General features: G+C 33.3%; 1 protein-coding gene across 4 annotated transcripts in view; it reads right to left on the reverse strand.

Annotated features, from left to right (window-relative positions):
- POLQ (DNA polymerase theta) overlaps positions 1-26,957 on the reverse strand; it is a 117,406-nt gene that overhangs the window by 52,883 nt on the left and 37,566 nt on the right. For all 4 annotated transcript variants that reach the window (XM_027060952.2, XM_027060953.2, XM_053220923.1 and 1 more), the window contains 3 exons: positions 13,972-14,165; positions 12,934-13,058; positions 11,131-11,374 (listed from right to left, as the gene is read on the reverse strand). In XM_027060952.2, the coding sequence (XP_026916753.2) occupies positions 11,131-11,374; positions 12,934-13,058; positions 13,972-14,165 (563 nt within the window). The remainder of the gene's footprint in view (positions 1-11,130; positions 11,375-12,933; positions 13,059-13,971; positions 14,166-26,957) is intronic.

Consider the following 26,957-nt stretch of genomic DNA (forward strand, 5'->3'; position numbering starts at 1 on the left):
ACCAAGAGAGGACTAAGAGTACTTCAGCACTAAGACTGATGATAAGAATATGAATAAATAAAAATGTAGATTATATTAGTTTTCATCTCTACATCCTACAAGGGTAGGGACAAGGGTGGAAAATTAATGTATAAATGTTATACATTGAGACAAACAGAACTAATGCACTTTTTAAACGGAGGGAAAAGGAGAGGGAAAAAGAAAACTAAAGTAAGCTCAATGTCAATGACTGTTGTTCAGGCAATAGGTAGGTGCTACAGGATACCATTAAAATCTTGACAAACCAGGGGTGCCTGGCTGGCTCAGTTGGAAGAGCATATGACTCTTGATCTCGGAATTGTGAGTTTGAGCCCCACGTTGGGTGTAGAGACTACTGAAAAATAAAATCTTAAAAAAAATGTTTACAAGCCAGATAATAAAAAGTACACAGGTACGCGCTAGAACAAAATACACACCTGTCTAAATTTAAAAGTAAAACTCCAAAGAGTACTCTTAAAGGTAGGCAAAGAAACATAGTAAATACACAATACACATAATTATAAAATAATTTAAGAATTGAAATGGAACATTTTAGTTATATCAATAAATGTGATGGGATTAAATCATCTATTAAAAGAAAGACTTCAATTTGGTTCAGAAAGTAAAACAAAATTACAACTCAGTGTGGTACATAAAAATCATACCTAAAACCAAGTGATTCTAAAAGACTAAAACTAAAGGGATGGGCAAAAAATATCCTAGAAAAATGGAGCAAGAAGAAAGCAGTGAGGGCTATTTTGCATTAAATATAACAAAAAGAGTAAAATTTAATGCTAAAAACAACAATCATAGTAAATATAACATTACCAGTCATATTTACTATGAGTATTTACACACCAAATAATAAGCAACCATTTTTATGAAGCAAATATAAGAGATACAAGGAGACACAGAAAGAAGTGTACTAATAATTAGTAGACTTTAATAAACCATTCTCATTAAAACACAGATCAAATGTTGAGGAGGGTAATAAATAAGAATAAAGAAGACCTAATGAACATAAGCAATGAGGGCAACTTTTTATGAATATATTTCAAACACTTTACCTTTGTAATACAGAACACATCTAGTTTGTATTGATCATATATTAGCACACCAAGAAAACATCAGTGAGTTCCATGAAGTATATGTGTTATAAATAACACGTTAGATTGATGTGCAATAAGACTAGAAATTATTTTAAAAAATAAAAAAAAAAACAAAAAGCACTTCCACCTGGGCAAAAGAAGGAAACCATGCAAATTACATTTCTAACAAATAAAAACAAAATCTCTACATATCATAATCTATGGGTTATATTTAAAATAAAAACCACAGGAAAACTCACAGTACTAAGTTCATAGTTCTACACTAAGAATACAGTATTTTATTTATCAATAAAAATATAAAAGTCAACAAATTCCTAGTTCAACAACAAAATCAGAAAAAGTACAAAAGAAAACAAAAGAAAGCAGGAAGAAGGAAATGTAAAATTAAAAGAAGAGATTAATAAGGTACATTACTTTAAAAAAAAAGCCATAGACCTGGGTCTAGATCTAACTGATTTTTAACCAATTTAAAAAATAGATAAACCACTAGCTAACCTAATCAATAAAAAATAGAGATAAAGTAAAATTTATAAAATAGCAAATGACAAGGAAGGAATAACCATTGAAATAGAAGGAATACTTAAAATGCCTAAGAAACTAATTCACAAATCTCTATAAAAATGTATTTGAAAATCCAGATGCAACAAATAATTTTCTAAGGAAATACAGATTACCAAAATTGACCCCATTCAAGATAGAAAGCTTAGAGAGACTAATTTCTGAAAAAATAAAGTAGACAAAGTGATCAGGAAACTAACCCATTGAAAGGCACCATTCAACAGGGTTTCATACAATAATCATATAAAAACTTCTAGCAGTCCCAAGCCTCCCTAAATTATTGCAAAGCACTGAAAACAAAAAATGCTTCATAATTCTTTTTCATGAGGCAAGTCTGATACCAAAACTGATAGCAAAACTTGAATAAAAATAGTGCAAAAAACCACACAATGCAAGAAAACAATAGGCCAATATTATTTGTAAATAACAATGCAAAAGTATACTATATCAAATATTAGCAAATAGAATCCAACATCATATGATAAAATAAGATGACCAAATTAAATTTATTCCATAAGATTGATTCAATATTAGGAAACCTATTAATATAATGTACCATGCTAATAGATGAAGGAGGAGGAAAAAAAAACTATGATAATCTTCAGGAATACTGGAAAATGCTTTGACAAAATTCAATACCCAATCATGACAAAAATATTCAAGAATTATGCATTTCTTACATAAATACACACACACACACACACACCCCCACCCACACATACACACACACCATAGTTCTGAAACCAGTATCCTAGTGAAGCAACACCAGAGGCATTTCCCCTAAGATCACAAAGCAAAAATGCCCAATATCTATTACTACTATCCTTACTACTATTACTACTACATGTTAGAGATATCAGCTAATACAATTAGATAAGAGAAATCAATTAAAAGCATACAAATTCTTACAGAAGTAAAATAACTATTTGTAGATGATGTGCCAACATACCTGGAAAATTCTAGAGAATCAATGATAAAAGTAATTCAAACAATAAAAGAATTTAGAAAATAGGATAAAAAATTATACAAAACAGCCTTCATATACTCTAATAATAACTATGTAGAAGACATAATAAAAGAGAGCAACCAATTAAAATAACAATAAATATTAAGTAGGAATAACTTTAACAAGAAATGTATAAAACCTGTGTGAGCAAAACTTAAAAATTTTGAAAACCTATATGAGGAAATCTTTTGAAAACTCTTAAAAATCACAAAGACTAGATCAAATTCAAAGATGTTACCTATCCTTGGATAGGTTGACACAAAATATAAAGATATCAATTCTAAGTTAAATTTCAATACAATTCCTATAAAATATCAACAAGCACTTTTACTTTCATATGGGCAAATATGCAAGAATAGCCAAAAAAAAAAAAAAATACTGGAAAACTATGAGAGGAAGTGTCCTTCCAGAGATTAATAATTTATAATTTATAATTAAAAGTATTTACTGGCTCATGAATTGACGAAAAGAATAGTATATAAAATAGAAACTACAGAAATAGACCTAATTATTTATGGATATTTGGTATATGACAAAGATGGCATCTCAAATCACTAAGTCAAAAATAAACATTTTTATAAATGGAAGCCATTGGATAAAAGACAAAATTTGATCCAGACTTTATACTATACACAAAATTAAATTCTAAATACATCAGGAATCTAGATGCAAATCTACAAATACTAGGAGAAGACATGAATGAATTCCTTTTTAATTTCAGTAGACAAAAGTTTTCTAACTATGACAATTCCAAAGCAAAAAAAAAAAAAAAAATTGACAAAAAAATCAATAGAAAAGTTAAAATTCTGCATGGCAAAAACAATGTAGTAAAAGTCAAAAGACAATTTATAAATTTTGAGAAAATATTTGCAATATACATATAAAATAAACAGCTAAGAACTCTAATCAATTTAAGAAGAAAAGATTCTTTTAAAAGGAGAAAGAAGGGCACCTGGGTGGCCCAGTAGATTAAGCATCTGACTCTTGATTTAGGCTCAGGTCATGATCTCAGGGTCCCTGTGATAGAGCCCTCTGCACTGACAGCATGCAGTCTGCTTGGGATTCTCTCTCTGCCACTCCCTTGTTCTTTCTCTCTCTATTAAAGTATATAAACATTTAAAAAAATAAAATAAAATAAAAAGGAGAGGGAAAAGACCAAACTCAGTAGAAACAAGAAAAGACATAACCAGATAATTCTCAAGGATACAAAAATATGATCCTGAAACATATGAAAAGTATCCACCATCATTCACAATTGGAGAAATACACATTAAAACCATACTGAGATACTATTTCCTATCTATCAGACTGGTGAAATGAAAACTCTAACAATGGATTCTGTTTGCAAGGCTGTGGCGTAATAGGCCAGTGAGAATGTAACCTGGTACAACCCTTCTGCAGGGTAATCTGGAACTAATAAACCTACATAAGCACTTACCTTTTGAAATCCCACATCCAAGAATTTACTCTGAAGAAACATTACCAACAATGGAAAATACATATGCATAGGTAATTTATTGTGAATTTTTGTTAATGGCAAACTGAGACAATCAAAATGGGTTTTCTGGCTCTCATGTACCAAGTACTAAAAGGAAAGGGTGGCCAGGTGTCAGATATACCAGTTTCCATTCAGAAAATTAACATTAATACAATGCTATCTCTTATCTATACACCTTATTCAAATTTCATCAATTGTTCCACTTACATCCTTGTTCTAATCTAATCTAGAATAAGGTGGTACATCTAGTTGTCATGTCTCTTTATTTCCTTTAATTAGAAAGAGTTCCTCAGTTATTGTTTTTCATGACCTTGATATTTTTGAAGAGTATTAGACAATTATTTTGTATAATGCCTCCCAATTTAGGTTTGTCTGATGTTTCCTTACAATTAAATTTATGTTAGACATTTTTGATAAGAATACTCCAGGAGTAATGCTGTGTCTTTCTCACTGTGTCACATGAGGAGGTATGTGACGTAGATCTGTCCTAATACTGATGTTAGTAATATTGATCAATAAAGTTCTGGGCATTCAGAAAAGGTATAATCACAGAAATAGTAGCCTTAGCATAATACATAAGTACAAATAGCAACTAGAATGTAAAGAGAAACTAGACCTAGAACTTTGCCAAATGGTGGGGGAGCTGCCGGAACCCTTTCCATGTCAGGAGGGGCTGCAAGTGCCACAGTTTATGCTCCCTCTCCACCTTGATAGCCCAGAGAGAAGCAGGGTTCAGGTTCCCTAGCTGGCCTACCACTTCAGTAAGTTCCAGACCCCTAGCCCACACCAGCCCCAGCCATCCCACCAAAGTAGCACCAGTGTGGTGCCCACCAGAACACCCCTGAGCAGTACTCACTGTAACTCCAGCCATTACAGCAAGGTGGCACAGGCGTAAAGCACCCCAGACCCAGGCCCACACTACTTTGGCTCCACACAGTTTACTAACACACTCCAGGACTCCCTGGCCCACATCCACCTTAGTTCCAGCCACCCCAACAGTGCATCTCTTGTGTTAAGTGTCCCCAGACACCCCAACTTGTAGCTTTAGCTGTCCTCCCAGGGCACCCTGTGGGTGGGGAGTCCCTAGACAGCCCTGGCCCATGCTCACTTCAGCTTCAGCTATCCTGCCAGGGATCCTCTCATGGAGAGCCCAGGGAATGCTCCAACCTGCGCCAACTTCAGCTATAGCTCTCCTGCCAGAGCACCCTCTCTATGGAGAGCTCTGGGACCACCTGGCCCAAGCCCACTTTAGTTCAAGCCATCCTACCAGGGCAGCCCAAACATGGAGTACCTGGGACTCCATGCCCATGCCAGCCACAGTTCCAGCCAGCCAAAGTTATCCAGTATACACAGAATACACAGGAAATGACATACATAATACCTTTCTTTTAAGTTTAGAAGTAGCTATTCTACTCAATTCAAAGGAACAAACACAGAAAGTCAAGCAAGATGGGAAGACAGAGGAATATGCTCCAAACACAAGAACAAGACAAAACCTTAGGAAAAGGACCAAATGAAACCTAGAGAAACAATATGCTTGATAAGCAGTTTGAAATAATGATCTTAAAGATCTTCACTGGACTGGAGACAAGGGTGGAAGAACTCAGTGAAAACTTCAACAAAGAGTTAGAAAATATAAGAAAGAATCAAAGCTGAAGAATACAATAACTGATATGAAAAATACACTAGAAGGAATCAACAATAGGGGATGAGAAGAGATGATTAGCAATCTAGAAGACAAGGTAATAAAAAGCACTCAAGCTGAACAGCAAATAGAAAAAAAATTTTTTTAATGAGAATAGGTTAAGGATAGGTTAAGCAATCTCTGGGATGACATCAAGAGAACAAATATTCACATTATAGGGGTCTCAGAAGAGAATAGAGAAAGTAGGAGGCAGAAAATTCATTTGAAGAAATAACAGCTGAAAATTTCCTTAACCTGGGGGAAGAAAACAAACATCTAGGTTCAGGAAGGACAGAGAGTTCCAAACAAGATGAACTCAAGGAGTTCCACACCATGATACATAATTAAAATGTCAAAGGTTAAAGATAAAGAGAAAATTTCAAAAGGAGCAAGAGAGAAACAAAAAGTTACATAGAAGGGAAACCACTTATGGCTATCGGCAGATTTTTCAGCAGAAACGTTGTGAGCCAAAAGAGAGTGGTATGATATATTCAAAGAGCTGAAAGGAAGAAAACCTACAACCAAGAATACGCTCCATGGCCATGTTATCATTCACAACCGAAGGAGAAATTTAAAAAAGTTAAAGTTCATCATCACTAGGCTACTCTTAAAAAAAATGTTAAAGGGACTTCTTTATGTTAAAAAGAAAAGGCCATAATCAGAACTAAGAAAATTATGAATACAAAGATGTAAAATATGAGAATACATACCTAAAACAGAGGTGAAAAAAATTTTTAGAATGTGTTCAAATTTAAGTAACTGACTTAATATAGACTGCTATATAATTAACATGTTATATATAAACCTCATGGTAAAGACAAAACCAAAATCTATAATGGGTATACAAAAAATAAAGACAATCAACTAATACAACAGAAAGTCATCAAAGGAAAGAGAGCAAAAGAAGAAGAAAAAAACTGAGAACTACAAAACAACCAGAAAACAATTAACAAAAGGGCAATAAGTACATACCTATCAATAATTACTTTAAATGTAAAAGTAGGTCTAATGCTCCCATCAAGACATAGCGTGGTGGAATAGATTAAAAAACAAGACCCATTTGTATGCTGCCTACAAAAGACTCATGTCAGACCTAAAGACACACAGAAATTAAGAATGAAAGAATAGGAAAAGATATTCCATGCAAATAAAAGCAAAATAAAAAAAAGCCAAGGTAGCAATACTTATATCAGACAAACAGACTTTAAACAAAGGTTGTAATAAGAGACAAAGGGCATTATATAATGATAATGGGGTTAATCCAACAAGAAGATATAACATTTGTAAATCTCTATGCACCCAACATTAGAGCACCTAAATACATAAAGGAAATATTAACAGACCTAAATGGAGAAATTGACAGTAATACAGTAATAGTAGAGGTCTATAACATCCCATTTACATCAATGGATAGATCATCCAGACAGAAAACAAAGGAAACAGTGGCTTTGAATGACACATTAGACCAGATGTACTTAAAATATCCATGCACAACATTCCATCCAAAAACAACAGAATATACCTTCAATTCAAGTGTACATAAGACATCCTCCAGAACAGATCACACATTAGACCATAAAACAAGTCCCAGGAAATTTAAGAAAATTGAAATCATATCAAGTATCTTTTCTAACCACAATAGTATAGAACTATCAATCACAAGAAAAAAACTGGTAAAAAGAAAAACACGTGTAGGCTAAACAGCATGCTACTAAATACCATGCTACTAAACACCCAATGGGTCAATGAAGAGATCAAAGAGAAAATCAAAAGATACAGGAAGACAAATGAAAATGAAAAGACAACAGTCCAAAATCTTTGGGATTCAGTGAAAACAATTCTGAGAGAAATTCATACAGATACAGGCCTACCTCAAGAAACAAGAAAATTCTCAAATAAACAATCTAACCTTATATGTAAAGGAAATTGAAAAAGAGAATGAAGCCAAGGTCCATAAAAGGAAGGAAATTAAGATCACAGTGGAAATAAATGAAATAGAGATTTAAAAAAATAGAAAAGATCAAGGAAACCAAGAGCTTGTTCTTTGAAAAGATAAAATTAATAAATCTTTAGCTAGACTCATCAAGAAAAAAAGAAGAGGACACAAATCAATAAAATCAGAAATGAAAGAGGAAAATTAATAGCCAACACCACAGAAATACAAAGACTTATATGAGAACATTACAAAAAATTATGTCAATAAATTAGAATAAATGGATAAATTCCTAGAAACATATAATCTTCCAAAACTGAATCAGGAAGAAACAGCAGCTGAACAGACAAGACACTAGTAATGAAACTGAATGAGTAACCAAAAAACTCTCAAAAAACAAAAGTCCCTGACCAAATGGCTCCACAGGTAAATTCTACCAAACTTTTAAAGACAAGTTAATATCTATTCTCCTCAAACTATTCCAAAAAATAGAAGAGAAAGGAAAACTTCCAAAAACATTATAAATGTATTCTACAAAGCCAGAATTACCCTGATACCAAAACCAAAAACACTATAAAAAAAGAAAATTACAGGCCAATGCCCCTGATAAACATAGATGCAAAAATCCTCAACAAAATATTAACAAATCACATTCAACAGTATATTAAACAGATTATCCACCACGACTAAATGGGATTTACTCTGGGGATGCAAGGATAATTCAACGTTCACAAATCAAAACAAAGGTTAAATATCATATGATCATCTCAATAGATGCAGAAGAAGCATTTGACAAAATTCAACTTGAGTTCATAATTAAAACTCTCAACAAAGTGGGTTTAGAGAGAACATACCTCAGTATAATAAAGGCCATACGTGAAAAACCCACAGTTAACATTATACTCAATGGTGAAAAATTGAGAGCTTTTCCCCTAAGATCAGGAACAAGACAAGAACATCCACCTTCCCCACGTTTATTCAGCATAGTACTGGAAAGCATAGCCAGAGCAATCAGACCAAAAAAGAAATACAAGACATCTAAACTGTTTAGGAAGAAGTAAAACCATCACTATTTGTAGATGATATGATACTATACATAGAAAACCCTAAAGATCCATCAAAATTCTATTAACATAAATAAATTCAGTAAAGTTGTAGCATAAAAAGTTAATACACAGAAATCTGTTGCATTTTTATACACTAATAGCAAAGTAGTAAAAATAGAAATTAAGAAAACAAAACCATTTACAGCTACACCAAAAATCTTGTACTCTGAAAACTATAAAACATTAATGAAAGAAACTGAAGATAGAAAAAAGAAATGGAATGATATTACCATGCTCATAGACTAGAAGAATTAACATTGTTGAAAACGTCCATACTACCCAAGCCATCTACAGATTCAATGCAATCCCTATCAAAATACCAATAGCATTTTTCTCAAAACTAGAATAAATAATACTACAGTTTGTATGGAACCACAAAAGACCTAAAAGCCGAAGCAATCTTGAGAAAGAACAAAGCTGGAGGTATCACAATCCTAGATTTCAAGATAAACTACAAAGCTGTAATAATCAAAATAGTATGGTACTGGCACAAAAACATGTAGTAGATCAGTGAAACAGAACACAGAGTCCAGAAATAAACCCATGCTTAATGGACAATTAATCGATGACAAGGAGGCAAGAATATGCAATGGGAAAGTCTCTTCAGTAAATGACGCTGGGTAAACTGAACATCTATGTGCAAAAGAATGAAAGGGTATCACTTCTTATACCATACAAAAATAAATTCAAAATGGATTAAAGACCTAAATGTGAGACCTGAAACCATAAAACTCCTAGAAGAAAATGCAGGCAGTAATTTCTTTGACATAAGCTTTAGCAACATTTTTCTGGGTATGTCTCCTCTTGGAATAGGAACAAAAGCAAAATAAACTATTGGGATTTCACCAAAATAAAAAGCTTTTGCACAGTGAATGAAACAATCAACAAAACGAAAAGGTAACCTATTGAATGGGGGAAGATATTTGCAGATGATATATCCAATAACAGATTAATAGCAAAAATATGTAAAGGACTTATATGACTCAGCACCAAAAACAAACAAACAAATAATTAAATGGGCATTAAGTCCAATTAAAAATGGGCAGAGGACCTGAATAGACACATTTCCCAAGAAAATATATAGATGGCAAACCGACACACGAAGTTATTCAACATCACCAATCATCAGGGAAATCAAATCAAAACCATGAGATATCAGTTACACCTGTCAGGTCACCTGGACTCAAAGACAAGAAATAACAAGTGTTGGTGAGGATGTGGAGAAGCAGGAACACTTGTGCACAGTGGGTGCAACCACTGTGGAAAACAGCATGGAGGTTTTTCAAAAAATTAAAATGAAAATACCATACGATTCAGTAACTCTATTACTGAATATTGACCCAAAGAAAATGAAAACGCTAATTGGAAAAGATATATGCACCTCTATGTTCATTGCGGCATTATTTACAGTAGTCAGGATATAGGAACAACCCAAGTGTCCATGGATAGATGAAGGAATATAGATGTCATATATATATATATATATATATATATATATATACACATATATATATCACATATCATGTATCATAAATATGTGATAGAATATTACTCATCCGTAAAAATGATTGAGATCTTGCTATTTTTGACAACATGGATAGACCCAGAGGATATTATGCCAAATGAAATCAGTCAGACTAAGAAAGACAAATATCATATGATTTCACTTAGATGTGGACTCTGAAAAAACAAAAAAGAAAAAATAGACCCATAAATACAAAGAACAAACTGATTGTTGCTGGAGGGGAGAGGTAGGGGGATAGGCAAAATGGTTGAAGGGGAGTAAGAGATAAAGACTTTCAATTATGGAATGATTAAGTCACAGGCATAAAATGTACAGCATGGGGAATATAATCAATGGTATTTAATAGCATTTTATGGCAAAAGATAGTAGTTACACTTGTGGTGAGCAGGGCATAACATATGGACCTTTCAAATCACTGTGTACACCTGAAACTAATGTACTACTGTGTGTCACCTATACTTCAATTTAAAAATATATACATACACACAGGCACACACACACACACACACACACACACACACACACACACATGATAGTAATTCTAAAGGGGGAAAAAAGCAGTCTCATTTTCTTCCAGTGACCCCATGTATGTCATGATACTATCAAAGAAAAAATATTTTAGTACATTTTCTATTATTTACAAATAGACATAATTTTTCATTTAATAACTACTGGTCAGGAGGACTCTCTTACCTTTTAAAGGGCACAGCATTTTTCAGAACAGTCTCCACTTCCACAATATTTGCTCTGGCAAGATCTGCCACAGTAAGATAGCCAGAAGCATAGAAGAACCTGGCTCGCTGTGCATTAAGTAAGGACACCCGGACCAGGTCACACAGCTCCCTCTGGATGCCAAATGTAAGACGCTTCTGAAATTGGGAAAGTAGTAGTTCCATGTTGTGCCAGCCGAGGCGGTTGGAAAATACTGTAATCATCCCTACAATAATCATAGAATATTTATGAAATTAAAAATTCTTGGGCTTCCTGGATGGCTCAGTTGGTTGAGTGCCTGACTTCACTCCGGTCACAATCTCTCAGTTTGTGGGTTCTAGCCCCACATGGGGCTCTGTGCTGACAGCCTGGAGCCTGGATCCTGCTTCGGATTCTGTCTCCTTCTCTCTTTGCCCCTCCCCCATTCACACTCTGTCTCTCTCTCTCTCTCTCTCTCAAAAATAAACATTAAAAAAAACGTTCAAAAATTCTTTTAAAAATTCTTTATAAATAATTCTCTATTTCTTTAGATACTTTTGTCTTGCTGTATCTTTTGTTTTGTTTTGTTTTGTTTTGTTTTGTTTTGTTTTGTTTTACCAGCAGAATGGTAAACTTTAAGAGGCACAAAGGCACAAAGTGTACGTTAACAGGCGAGTAGACACATGTTCAGGGCCTAGCTAATTGGTCAATAAAAGGGGTAAACACATTGTCATCCCATTTATTCTTAATCATGAACTTGATATTTGAAAAAACTGAGGCAGAGCATGTTAACACAAAATACACAAAAAGCCCTCACTCTAGTTCATTCCTCTCATTCTCTCTTCCTTCCTTTCTTTTTTTAAGGAAGAGAGAACTCTTTAAAACAGGTGAGGGACTCTTTCATCTAGAGCAAAATAAGAAAATAAGAGAGATGATTTAAATATTCAAGTGCTGAGAGGAGTACAAAAAGTGAAGCTCCTATTGATATTTTCTTGAAGGAAAGGTTGCCCAACTTAATAGCTATTCCCTCATGAGATAAAGAGGCCAGAAGAGCCAATGTCAAGGCATTAATATAATCACTTCCCTATGAGAACATTAATCCTACAGGCAATTTGAGATCCTTCATGCCAGTGAGTTGAAGTCTCCAGCCCCTCCTACAATCTTTCCCTCAGTACTCTCATATATGCACACACCTTCACAATGAAACCTCCTACACATACAAATCCACACTCTCTCCAGCAGCCCAGGGTTTCCTTCCTAAGAGTTTGTAAGGATTTCTTGGTAAAATCAGACCCAGAACTTCCCTGTTTGCCTAGCTTACAGATAGGGGTTTAATTTTATTAAGGGCAGACCAGTGTTTCCTTAGAGGAGAGATATTTAGAACAGTCTACCAGATATACAGAAATCCCTCTGTAGTTGCCATCCTCCTACTCAATAACAAATATTAATCAGCAACTTGATGAGAAAGGGGAGGCCATTGAGAACTTTGGGTCTACTTCCTGCAACAGTGAAAACATAAAAAGTAAAAAAAAAAATAAAAAGGAGGATGCTTAGCAGGTGGCTAAGCAATGGAGGGAGACTAAGATCCAGACACTCAGCTAGCTGCCAGCTGCCAATCCTCTGGAGCAGGGTGAGAAGCCATAGTTTTAGGGGTTCTTATGAGGACAAACACACACAATTATGACTTTACATGATCCCCTCATTTTTAGAGAAGCCTAAAATAAATGGAATATGAAAAAAAGTAATTTTAACTTGATCTCAAACTACAGAGTCTCAAATAAATGTGGAAACCCTTGTTTAACTGACCTGCATAAACAGCTGCTGACTGTTGTAAGGATTGAATCTGTCCACGACTGCATCCATATTTCTGATTTATTTCCTTTAAGGGAACTTCACTGATTAAGTCTAATAGCACAAGACTGGTAAAAAACCTGGAAAGTAAATCACCAAAAGTGTGGTAAGAGATTACTTATGCCTACAATGAAGATATAGCATATGCTGGGAAACAAGAAAGAATCAAAAAGGCAAGTGAAGATTTATACACTGTGAGAAGATTCCTAATAGGATATAGGATTAGTGGACAAAGACTGAGCTCAATGTTGGTCAAATAAATCCTGACATACATTAGTACTATAGCATAGCAAGGAACCTAATACCTATATAACAAAAAGAGCTCCTCCATATTTCAATACTGCTAACTAATTTCAAGAAATAAGACTTGGTTCAAGAAATATAATGGCACAATAATTTAAAAGAACATCTGATACACAGTTACATGATCATCTATTCATATTTCAAAAAATTGACATAATTTGATAATAAAAACCAGTTTTGACTTGAAAGGTCCTAGTGCCACAAATAATCCAAGTATATAAATCCTTACAAAATTCACACTTGATTATGTTGTAAATAATATACTAGATACTAGCACTAAGAAAAATAATTTTATTAGATTTTAAAGAAGCTAAATGATTCAATTTCCCCATCTGAATTTTTTAATGGCTCTTCCCCAGAGCCATTATAATATTATATTATAATAATGATACAAAGCACAACCTCACATGAAGCTACACTAAGTTGGCAATTCTAATTCACATCTTTAAGTAAAGGAAGTAATTAAATGTTCTACTTTAAAAGGTCTTCATCTACAATGACTTCTAAACTATAAATAGCAAGAGAGAAATATCAATCAATTCAGTAAATACAGGAAAGTGAAAATTTTTACCATACTCAGCCAAAAATTTGATTTTAATGATAATGAAAGTGACTATAATAAACTGAACATCTACTATATATCCAAAATCTGTGTTAAATACTGGATAGTGTAGACTCCTTGATATTTACCTTTTATGGATGGCCATCTGGCGATGCTGTCTCTCAGTTCTGGCTACTACTTTTCCTTTCACACAGCGAGCCAAGAACGCTTCTTCGACTCCCACTAGCTCTGCCACCCGTTTCATAGAAATTGGCAGCTTCTCCCATAAACAGAAAAATCGATACCAGTCAATAGTGATCCAATCCTCAAACATAGGTGTAACCTAAAAGAAAGAAATATCATTCATTAGCTAAACAAATGTATTACAAAAGGAACAAAACTATAAGTGTAAACTTTGTATTAAAAATAAAGGACTCAGCATTTGGAAAAATTTCTAAATGTGGTAATACCTCACTTATATGGAAACTTCATTTATTTACAAACGAGTCACAACCAAAAGAAAAGAGACCACTGAGCATACAAACTGGATTTTACCAAATCCAAGAACTTTAATCATAGACACTTGTAATTTCAATGTCCTTACATTAAGTACAATCCTAAGTATTTTCTATGATTTCCAAGAAAGAATCAGGAGAATAGAAAGAGGGGGGAAGGAAAGAAGGAATCAATATTCACAAATGTTACAATATATTATCTAAAATATCCAGGGTTCAACAACAATAAAAACTATGAGACATGCAAAGAAACAGGAAAGTGTGTCCCAAACACAAGGGAAAAACATGCAAAAGAACTTTGAGAGGTTCCAGATTTGGGAATGCCAGACTTCGAGGTATACAAATACAGTCAAAGAACAAAAGAAAACTATGCTAAATGAAGTAAAGGAAGGTATGATGACAATGTCTCAGCAAGAAGAGAATAAGAGTAAAGAGAAAGAAATGATTAAAAAAAAAAGAGCTAAATGGAAATTCTGAAAGTAAAGAGTACAATAACTGAAATAAATAATTTACTACAGAGCTAAATACTACATGCAAGCTGTCAGAAGAATCAGCAAACATGAAGATATACCAATAGAGACTATGCAGTCTGAGAGGACAGAAAAAAGGGAAGGAAAAATTAACAGAGCCTCAGAGAAATGTGGGAACTATTATGTGCAACAAGAGACTAAGTGAACTCCAAGTAGGATAAACATAAAAATATCCATACCCAGATGCATCATAGTAAAAATGTAAAAAAACAAGAGAAAATCTTGAAAGCAGCAGCAGAAAAACAATGCATCATATACAAGAGAAACCAATAAGATTAAGAGCTGACTTCTTGACAAAACAATGAAAGCTAGAATGCAATGAAATGATATATTCTAACAGCTGAAAGAAAAAAAAAACCCATCAACCCAGAATATTACATGAAGGAAACTATCTTTCTAAAGTAAAGGCATCATAAAGGCATTTTCACTGAAACAAAAACTAAAAACATTCTTTTCTAGCAGATTTTCCTTATAAGAAATACTAGAGAAAATTCTTCAGGTTGGAAAAAAAGTGACCCAAAACAGTATTTTAATTCCACACACAAAAAAACAAAAAGTACCAATAGAAGTAGTTATGTAGATACTTATAAAGACAGTATTATTGCATATTTCCTCTCCTTCCCTCTCCTGATTTAAAAAGCAACTGTATAAAATGACATGTATGTAACATATAAAAATGCATTACATTTGGCAATAACAGCCCAAAGGTTGACATGTGGGAGTTGTGAAACTAAATAAAGAAAACCTCCCTTACCATGGATCAGGGAAGCCCTGAAAGGGGAGCTGTTAAGCCCATACCACTCATTGTAGCCTACATAACCAGCAGGAAGAAGGAAGAATTATTTCAACAAGGGAGAGCACTTTTCAAATCGGAATTGTATCTCCTGTCTTTAAAAATAGGAAGGAAGATCCCTCTCTGCTCTAGTGACAACATACTAACTACCATTTACAACCAATCAGAAACCACCACAAACTCAAACTCTTGTTCTTCTCCAGTACACTTTTGTTCTAATCAAAACACTCCCTAATTTCCTCCTAAAACATAATAAAAGCTGACCCTCCTTTGTCTTTTCAGACTTGCTTATGGTTCACCATAGTTTGCTTGTCCCAAATTGCAATTCCTCTGCTATACCTGAATAAAATTCATTTTTTACTTAAATAAAATTTCTCTTTGCTCTGTTTAGAGTTAACAGAGCAAAACTGTATTGGAGTAAGGAAATGACAAAAGATAGTAACTAAAAACAATAGGAATAAAGAAAAACACAAATCTTAAATACGAATTTTAATGTAACAATAAATATACATTTTTCTCTCATCTTACCTTCTTTAAAGACATAAAATTGGGGTGCCTAGGTGGCCCAGTTGGTTAAGCATCCAACTCTTATTTTGGCCAGGTCATGATCTCATGGTTCACAGGTTCAAGCCTGCATGGGGTTCTGCACTGATAGTGTGGAGCCTGCTTAGGATTCTTTCTTTCTTTCTTTCTTTCTTTCTTTCTTTCTTTCTTTCTTTCTTTCTTTCTTTCTTTCTTTCTTTCTCTCTCTCTCTCTTCCTTCCTTCCTTCCTTCCTTTCTTCCTTTCTTTCTTTCTTTCTCTCTCTCTCTCTCTCTCCCCCTCCCTCTTTCTCTGCCCCTCCCCTGTTCGCTCACTTTCTCTCTCAAAATAAGTAAATAAACATTTAAAAAGACATAAAATTACATAAATTATAACTATAACAATGTATTACTGGGTTTGTAACACATATAGATATACACATATAACAGTAATAGCACATCAAAATAACACTATACCAGAATAATGTTTCTATATCTCACTGGAACTAAGTTAGTATAAATTTTAAGCTATATTATAACTCCTTGAGTAACCACTGGGAATAACTAAAAAAAAAAAAAATAGAGAAAAATTAATTAAAGAAATTAAAATGTTATACTAGGAAATATTCAATTAAAAGAAATCAGTAAAAGAAGTACAGAGGACATAAAAAGACATAAGATATATAGAAAATAAAGAGACAAAACATAGATGTTACCCCAACTATATCAATAATAACATTAAATGTGAATGGGTTAAATAATAAAAATTAACAGACTGGATAAGAAGCCAGAATCCAACTATATGTTGTCCGTAGAAGACATAGATACAAAAATACAAAAAGGTCAAAAGTAAAAGGCAGAGAAAATATAATTCCAGCCACAACCATAATAAACCAGAGTGGCCATACTAATATCAGATAAAATAGACTGTTCAAAAACATTAATAAAAACAAAAGGATCATTCTATAATGATAAAAGGATCAACCCATCAAGTACATATAAACAACTTTAAATATATACAGGGTGCTGAAATACAGGAACAAAACTTGTCATAAATGAAAAGAGAAATTAAAAAATAATAGCTTAAGACTTAAATACCCTAACTTTCAACTGGATAGAACTAAGCAGAAGATCAACTTAGTCTTCTAAGACAATATTCTAAATCAACTAGACCTAACAGACATCTGTAGAACTCCATCCAACAAGAGAAGAGTGCACATTGTTCTTGAATTCACATAGAACATTCTCCAGGATAGACCATATGCAGGCAATAAAACAAGCCTCAATGTATAAAAGTAGTGCCTAGCTGCCTCAGTCAGTGGAACATGCAACTCATGATCTCAAGGTTGTGGGTTTGAGTCCCATGTTGTGTGTAGAAATTGCTTAAAAATAAAGTCTTAAAAAAAATATATATATATATGTTAAATATTATATTTAACATATATATATATAAAATCTTAAAATCTTAAAATATATATATACACACACACATCCATATATATACATACACACACATATATATAATATATATAAATATATATAAATATGTATTTATAAAATATATAAATATATATATATACACACACACATCCATATATATACATACACACACTAAATTACACAAAGTATGTTTCCTAAGAATGGAATAAAATTCAAAATGAATAACAAATAATGTTTGAGATTCATAATGTGGGAATTAAACAAGAAACTACTAAATGACAATGGGTTAGGGAAAAAAATCACAATAGAAATTACAAAGTACCTTAAAATTAATGAATATAAAAAATGAAAACATAACGTACTGAACTTAGAAGATGCAGTGAAAGTAGTATTTTGAGAGAAATGAATAGCTATAAATGCTTCTATTAAAAAAATAAAGGTTTGAAACTAATACCCTAATCTTCAACTTTAGACAATTGCAAATTGAAGAATGTAAAGCCAAAATAAGAAGGAAGAAAATAATAAAGAGCAGAAATTAATGAAATAGCCAAAAATAATAAAAGAAAAATCAACTAAACAAAAATTGGTTCTGGTAAAAGGCAAACTTGAGATACATAAAATTTTTCAAGATTTTATTTGAGCATAAATTGATTTCAATTGGGCAGTGCCAAACCAAAGGTGGTGAGAAGCCCTCCACTAACAGGGGGAGGAGCAAAGTTTTTATAGAGAAGATGCTGAAGCAAAGCAAAGCAATTATTTGACTGGTTATAGCTTAAGCACTTGCCTTACTTGGGAAAGCCTCAATGGCTGTTTGTGATTGGTTGTTCTCAAGTTTCAATTTCTTGGATTTGAGTGCACTGCTTTTGGCTTATGTTTTGTCTTGCTTATGTAAGCTACCAAGGCATTACAGCCACCTCAATCTAATGGCTTCCTTGTTTAAATACTTTTAACAGTGCTTTGAAAAGATGAATGAAATTGAAAAACTTTACCTAGGCTGATTCAGAAATGAAGAGAGAGGACTTAAATTACTAAAGTCAGGAATGAAAGAAGGGATAACATTACTGAATGTACAGAGAAAAAAGGAGGGGGGGTTATAAGAAAATAATATGAAATGAATACCAACAAATTAGAGAAGCTATATAAAATGAACAAATTCCTGGAAACACACAAACTACCAAACTTGATTCAGGAAAAAACAGGAAATATGAATAGACCTATAAGAAGTCAACTGAATGAATTAGTAATAAATTTACTTAAAAGAAAAGTCTGGGCCCAAATGGCTTGACTGGTAAAATTTATCAAAGATTTACATAAGAAACATAAATCTTTCACAAATTCTTCCTTAAAACCACACAAAGTCATATTGAGAAAAGAGAACTACAGACCAATATATCTAATAAGTATAGATGCAACAATCCTCAGTAAACCAAATCTAGCAACAGATAAATAGTATTATACAAATAACCAAGTGGGATTTACCCAGAAAATCCAAGATCAATATCTCAAAATCAATTAACATAATACACTATATCAATAAGATGGACAAAAAAAAACCACATGATGATCTCAACAGATGCAGAAACAGCACCTGACAAAATCTAACACTCTCTCATGATAAAAGCATTCAACAAAGCCATCTGCAAAAAACCCACAACTAACATCAAGATTGGTGGTGAAAGACTGAATACTTCTGCCCCAAGATAAGGAACAAGGCAAATATGTATGTGGTTGCTATGTCTATTCCATATTTTATTGGATTCCAGCTAGGTAAATTAGAGAAAAAAGAAAAGGAAAGGAAAGGAAAGGAAAGGAAAGGAAAGGAAAGGAAAGGAAAGGAAAGGAAAGGAAAGGAAAGGAAAGAAAAAAGAAAAAAGAGAAGGGAAGAAAGGGGAAGGGAAGTGAAGAGAAAGAAAGGGAAGGGAAAGGAGGAAGAGGAAGGATGGATGGAAGGAAGGAAGGAAGGAAAAGATAGAAAAGGAAAGACATCCAGACTGAAAGGAAGAAGCAAAACTATATTTGCAGATGGCATGGTCTTGTATATAAAAGATCCTCAAGAATTCACAAAAGTACTGTAAGAATGAATAAACAAGCTTAATAGATTACGGGATATAAGACCCATGTACAAAAAACAGTTTTTTCTGTATACTTTAATAAATAATCTGTAAATGTAATTAAGAAATAAATTCAATTTACAATAACATCAAAAAGAATAAAATGCTTAAGAATAAGCTTAACAACAACAACAACAACAAAAAACTTGTACTCTGAAAACTGTAAAAATTGTTGAAAGATATTAATGAACTATCTGCATCGACCATAAGGCTTATTATTATTAAGATGAAAATATTTCCCAAAATGACCAACAACTTCGGACAATCCCTATCAAAACTCAGCAGGCTTCTTTGCAGAAATTGGCAAGATGATCCTAAAATTTATAAGGAAATGCAAGTGACCCAGAATGATCAAAATTTTTTTCAAAGTAAACAAATTTAGAGGGCTCACATTTCCTGATTTCAAAACTTACTACCAAACTACAGTGATCAAAACAATACAATATCAGGGCACCTGGGTGGCTCAGTTTGGTTAAGCGTCTGGCTTTTTATTTCGACTTAGGTCATGGTTTAGGTCTCATGGTTTGTGCAGGTCATGATCTCGTCATTTGTGGGATCGAGCCCCATACTGTCAGCACAGAACCTACTTGGGATTCTCTCTCTCCCTCTCTCTCTGTCCCTCCCCCACTCAAGTGTGCTCTCTCTGTGCTCTTTCTCTCTCTCAAAATAAATAAACATTTTTGTCAAGTACAGTATCAGCATAAGGATAAATATATATCATTGAAACAGAATTGAAAGCCCAGAAATAAACCCTCACATTTGTGGTCACCTGATTTTTGACAAATGGTGCAGAGACACCTGGATATGCACATGCAAAGGAATGAAGTTAGATTCCCAACTTACAACAGTCACAAAAGTCCAAGTGGATCATATGTCTCAATGTAAGATAAAACTATAGAACTCAAGAAAACAGGAGTACATCCTTGTGACACTGAGTTATACAGTGGATTCCCAGATATGACAGCAAAAGAAAAAAAATTGATAAATTTATCAAAATCCATAGCTTCTGTGCTTCGAAAATCATCATCAAAAACATGAAAAGATAACCCACAGAATGGAAGAAAATATTTCCAAATCTTATGTCTGATAAGAGACGTATCTAGAATATATAAAGAATACTTACCTCAATAATAAAAACTAGCAATACTTTAAATAATTTAAAATAGCAAATAATTTAAAAATAGCAAAGGATCTGAATATTTTTCTAATATATTCATATGATCAATAAACACATGAAAAGATGCTCAACATCATTAGCCATTAGGGAAATGCAGTCCAAACTATAATGAGATAGCACTGGACACTCATAAGGATATATTAAAAAAGATAAAAACAAGCATTGGAGAAGATGTGAAGGCTAGGAATTCATATACAATGCTAGTGGGAATGTAATATTACGCAGATGCTTTTGAGGAGTTTGAAAAATCTCAAAATGTTAAAAATAAAGTTACCACATAATTCAGCAATTCTACTCCTAGGGATATACTTATACATGCATGTTCACAGCAGGATTATTAATAATAGCCAAAAAGCAAAAACATACCAAATGTCCACTAATTGATGAATGGATAGAAATGTAGTATATCCATACAATGGAATATTATTCTCCAATATAAAGAACTTAAGAACTGATACATGCTTTATTGCAGCATTATTTACAATAGCCAAGAAATGGAAGTACTCCAAGTGTTCATCAATAGATGAATGTATAAAGAAGATGTGGTATACACAATGAAATACTACTTAGCCATAAAAAAGTATGAGACCTTGCCACTTGCAACAACACGCATGGACCTAGAGGGTATTATGCTAAGCAAAATAAGTCAGTCAAAGATAAATATCCTATGATTTCACCTATATCTAGATTCTAAAAAACAAATGAATAAACAAACAAAAAGCAGGATCATATCTATAAAAACAGAATACAAACTTATGGTTGCCAGAGGCAAAGGGGGAGAGGGACAGGCAAAATAAGTGAAGGGGAGTGGGAGATACAAGCTTCCAGTTATGAAATAAGTCACAGGAATAAAAGGTACAGCATAAGGAATGTAATTGATGGTACTGTAATAGCATTGTATGGTGACAGATGGTAGCTACATTTGTGGTGATCATAGCAAAACATACAGAGCTATTGAATCACTATGTTCTATACCTAAAACTAATGTAACATCATGTGTCAACTATACTCAATTTTTTTAAAAAATAGAAAAAATAGGAATATAAGTTATACCATGGATGAAACTTGAAAATATTATGCTAAGTGAAAGAAACCAGTCATAAAAGACCCATATTATATGATCCCATTTATATGAAATTTCCAGAATACGAAAGTTTATAAAACAGAAGGCACACTATTGCATTAGTGGTTGCTTAGGACTAAGGGAGAATGAGGAGACTAGAGGAAATTTGAGAGTAACTGCTAATGCAACCAGGGTTTTTCTAGGGTGATGAAAATGTTCTGAAATTAGATATTGGTGATAATTGCACAACTCTGTGAATATACTAAAACCCACTAACTTATACTTTAAATGGTATGCTATATAAACCATATTACACAAAGCTATTTTAAAAATATATATTCAACTTCTACATGAGAAAATTTTCAGAACATTCTTGGAAGCCCAAAAATAGACTTAAAGAAATAGAGAAACATGTCTCTTCATGAATAAGACCAATCAGTCTAAAAAAGAAGGATGTCAATTCTCCTACATGACAATGTGTAAATTTAACAATACCAATGAAAATACGAAGTTAATTCTAAGCACTACATTAAAAAGCAAGCAAGCAAGAATGCGTATGAACACTGAAAAAGGAGAGCAATGAAGGAAACTCTACCCCATTAGATAAAACATACAAGAAAAGCTTTTAATTAAAACAGGGTAACTCGTGTACAAATTGGTAAAATTGGTCTGTTGTCAGATTGGCAAATGAGGCAGATATACATCCAAAACCAAATGTAAGTTTAAAATATCCAGATAAAAAATGCAAATTAGTACATAAAACATGGGGAAAAAAGTAAAGATAAAAGCTAAAGAAATTTTTTCATTCGTTGTGTGTAAATAAACCTTTTAATAAATGAAATTGTGACTGCAGAATGTCACCATGAAAGAAAGGTAAAATTGAAAAGCCATATACAGTAGGTCTCCCCTGCTGCCTATCTGTTGGTTTCACTTCCCATGGTTTTAGTTACCCACAGTTAACCATGGTCCATAACAGATGATATATCATCTGAAGGTCAATAGTGGCTTCACACTACATCATAATGTCTATAGTATTCACCTCACTTCATCTCATTACATAGGCAATTTATCATCTCACATCATCACAAGAAGGGTACATACAGTAAATAATTTGAGAGAAAGATCACATTCACAAAAGATTTATAACATTACATAATTGTTCTATTTTGTTATGTTGTTATTAATCTCTTACTGTGCCTAATTTATAAATTAAAATTTATCAAGGTATGTAGGTATGGGAAAAGCATAATATACATAGGGTTTGGTACTATCTGGGTTTCAGGCATCCACTGATGGTATTGGAATGCATCCCCCATTTTTTCCCTCCATGAATTGTCATGTGTTTTATTTTTCTATTGTGTTTTGTTCTTTTTCTTAAGTTTTTAAGGTTGTTTTATATATTAGGGAGAGTAGTGCCCCATGACACATAGAATGTATCCCCCATGGATAAGGGGTGGCTACTGTACTAGAATAAACTTCTAATGGAACACAGCTCAAAAGAAGGGAATCATAATCAGACAATTACATGAAGAACAATGTTAGAGAATTCCTTTATAATCTTAGATCAAGAAAAGCATTTCTTGCTGATACAGAAGTTCATAAATTCAACGACATTTTTTAAAAATGTGAGGTAAAACACACAATAAACACAGCCAAAGCCAACTAAAAAACTAGGATGAAAATACTTTCAACTTATACTACAAAGCACTATTCTCCCTAATATATAAAACAACCTTAAAAACTTAAGAAAAAGAACAAAACACAATAGAAAAATAAAAGACATGGACAATTCATGGAGGGAAAAAAGCATACTGTCCTTAAACAAATGGAAAAAATGTTCAAATGGATTCATAACTTAAAAATATAAATTAAAAATACACTTAAAAGTATAAAAGCTTATCAATATATATACTCTATTCATCAGGTTGTGGAAAAATAACTACCCTAATATAGAACTGGTAAAATTGAAAAGTGATACAAATCTTATGGAGGGCAATCTTACAAAACCAAAATCACATGTGCCTTTATACTTTATCAAACAATTGTTCTTTAGGGAGTCTTTCCTAAAGATATACCTCCCTCAAAACTAAATAATATATGCACCAAAGTTATTCACTGTAGCATCATTTGCCGTAACAAAATATTGGAAACAACCCAACTGTCCATCAACAGAGAACTGAATAAATAATGGTATACACACACAATGGAGTTATACAGATTTTTAAAAAAGAATTGAAAATCTCCATAAACTGACAGAGTGATTTCCAAGATATATTGTTAAGGAAAAAAGATGGTGCAAAAAAAATGTATACAGTGCACTTACAGTAAGGTAAAGTAAGAATACATATATGTGCTTGCTAGTATTTATAAAACAAAAGAGATATAGTACTTTCTTATTTTATATACTTTATTACATTTCACAGATATTGTCTTTTTTTTTTTTTTTAATACAAATTAAAGGTTTGTGACGGTCCTGCTTTGAGCAAGTCTACTGGCACCATTTTTCCAACAGCATTTGCTCACTTTGTGTCTCTGGGTCATATTTTGTAATTCTCACGGTTTATTTCAAATTTTTTCACTATTTTATGTGCTATGATAATCGATGATCAATTATCTTTGATGTTACTATTGTAATTGTTTTAAGGTCTCATTAACCACACCCATATAAAACTTGATAAATAAACTTGATAAATAAAGTGAACTTGATAAATATTGTGTGTCTTCTGACTGCTCCACTGACCAGCCATTACCCTATCTCTCTCCCTCTCCTAGGGCTTTCCTACTCCCTGAGATATAATGATATTGAAATTAGGCCAATTAGTAACCCTACAATGGCCTCCACATATTGAAATGAAAAGGAAGAGTCCCAAATCTCTCAAATCAAAAGTTAGAAATGATTAAGCTTAGTGAGGAAAGCATATAGAAAGCTGAAACAAGCTGAAAGCTAGGCCTTTTCCACCAAGCAGCTCTGTTGTGAAAGCAAAGGAAAAGTTCTTGAACTTTTAAATTAAAAGTTCTACTCCAGTAAACACACAAATGATAAGAAGGTGAAACATTCTTTATTGCTGATTTGTAGAGTGAGTGACCTGGATAGAAGATCAAAATAGCCACAACACTCCCTTAAGCCAAAGCCTAAACCAGAGCAAGGCTCTAACTCTTCAATTCTGAGAGGCTGAGAGAGGAGAGGAAGCTGTACAAGAAAAACTGGAAACAGGCAGAGGCTGGTTTGTGAGGTTTAAGGAAAGAAGCCGTCCCCATAATGTAAAAGTGCAAGGTTAAGCAGCAGGTGCTGATATAGAAGCTGCAGCAAGTTATCCAGAAGATCTAGCTAAAATCACTAATAAACATAGCTACATTAAACAAAAAATTTTCAATGGAGACAAAATAGTCTACTACTAGAAGACGATGCCATCTAGGATTTTTTATAGCTAAAGACAAGTCAATGCCTGGCTTCAAAGTTTCAAAGGACACGATGATTCTTGTTAGGTACTTATGCAGCTGGTGACTTGAAGTTGAAGCCAGTGCTCATTTACCATTCCAAAATCCTAAGGTCCTTAGTAATTGTGCTAAATCTACTCTCCCTGTGCTCTGTAAATGGAATAGCAAAGCCTGGATAACAGCACATCTGTTTACAACATGGTTTACTGAGTATTTTAAACCTACTATTGAGACCTACTCAGAAAAAAAAAAAGATTCCTTTCCAATTACTGCAGACAATGTAGTCACTCATGAGCTCTGATGGAGATGTACAAGATAAATGTTGTTTTCCTATCTCCTAATGGAATATCCGTTCTACAGTCCATGGATCTTGAAGTATAGATAATACTTGAACAATGTGGGGGTTGGGGCACCAACCCCAATGCAGTGGAAAAATCTGTGTATAACTTTTGACTCTCCCCAAATCTTAACTGCTCATAGTCTACTGTTGACGGAAAGCTTTACCAATAACAGAGACAGTCAATTAACACATATTTTATGCTATATTATATACTGTATTCTTATGATATAGCTAGAAAAATGAAAATGTTAAGAAAATCATAAGGAAAATACACAGTACTGTGCTATATTTATTTTTTAACAATCCATGTATAAGTGGACCTGCAAAGTTCAAACCCATTTTGTTCAAGAGCCAACTGTAATTTTGACTTTCAAGTCTTATTATTGAAGAACTGTATTTCATAAGGCTATAGCTGTTAAAGACAGTAATTCCTCTGATGGGTCCAGGCAAAGTACATTGAAAACTTTCTGGAAAGGATTCCACCATTCTAGATGCTGTAAGAACATTTATGATTCATGGGAAGAGGTCAAAACTTTAACATCAATGGGAGTTTAAGAGAAGTGACTTCCAACCCTCATGGATGAATGTATGGGTCCAAGATTCCCATGGAGGAAGTAACTGCAGTTGTGGTGGAAACAGCAAGAGAACCTGAATCAGAAGTGGAGCCTGAAGATGTGACTGAATTGCTGCAATCTCATGATAAAACTTGAATATATAAGCAGTTGCCTCTTACGGATGAGCAAAGAAAGTGGTTTCTTGAGATGTAATCTACTCCTGGTGCAGATGCTGTGAGAACCATCAAAATGACAATGGATTTAGAATGTGACATAAACTTAGTTGATAAAGAAAGCAGCAGCGGAGTTTGAGAGGATTGACTCCAATTTTGAAAGAAGCTCTACTGTCGGGAAAATGCTATCAAACAGCATCGCATGCTACAGAGAAATTGCTTGTGAAAGAGTCAAATTTCATTGGCAAATTTCATTGTTGTCTTATTCTTAAGAAATTGCCACAGCCACCTCCAACTTTAGCAATCACCACCTGGATCAATTAGCAGACATCAACATCCAGGCAAGAACTTCCACCAGCAAAATGATTATGACTTGCTGAAAGCTTAGATGATGCTTAACATTTTTTAGCAATAAAGTATTTTTAAATTAAGGTATGTACATTTTTTAGACAATGCTATTGCACACTTAATAGACTATAGT

This window comes from Acinonyx jubatus, chromosome C2, assembly GCF_027475565.1.
Source record: "Acinonyx jubatus isolate Ajub_Pintada_27869175 chromosome C2, VMU_Ajub_asm_v1.0, whole genome shotgun sequence".
NCBI lineage: Eukaryota > Metazoa > Chordata > Mammalia > Carnivora > Felidae > Acinonyx > Acinonyx jubatus.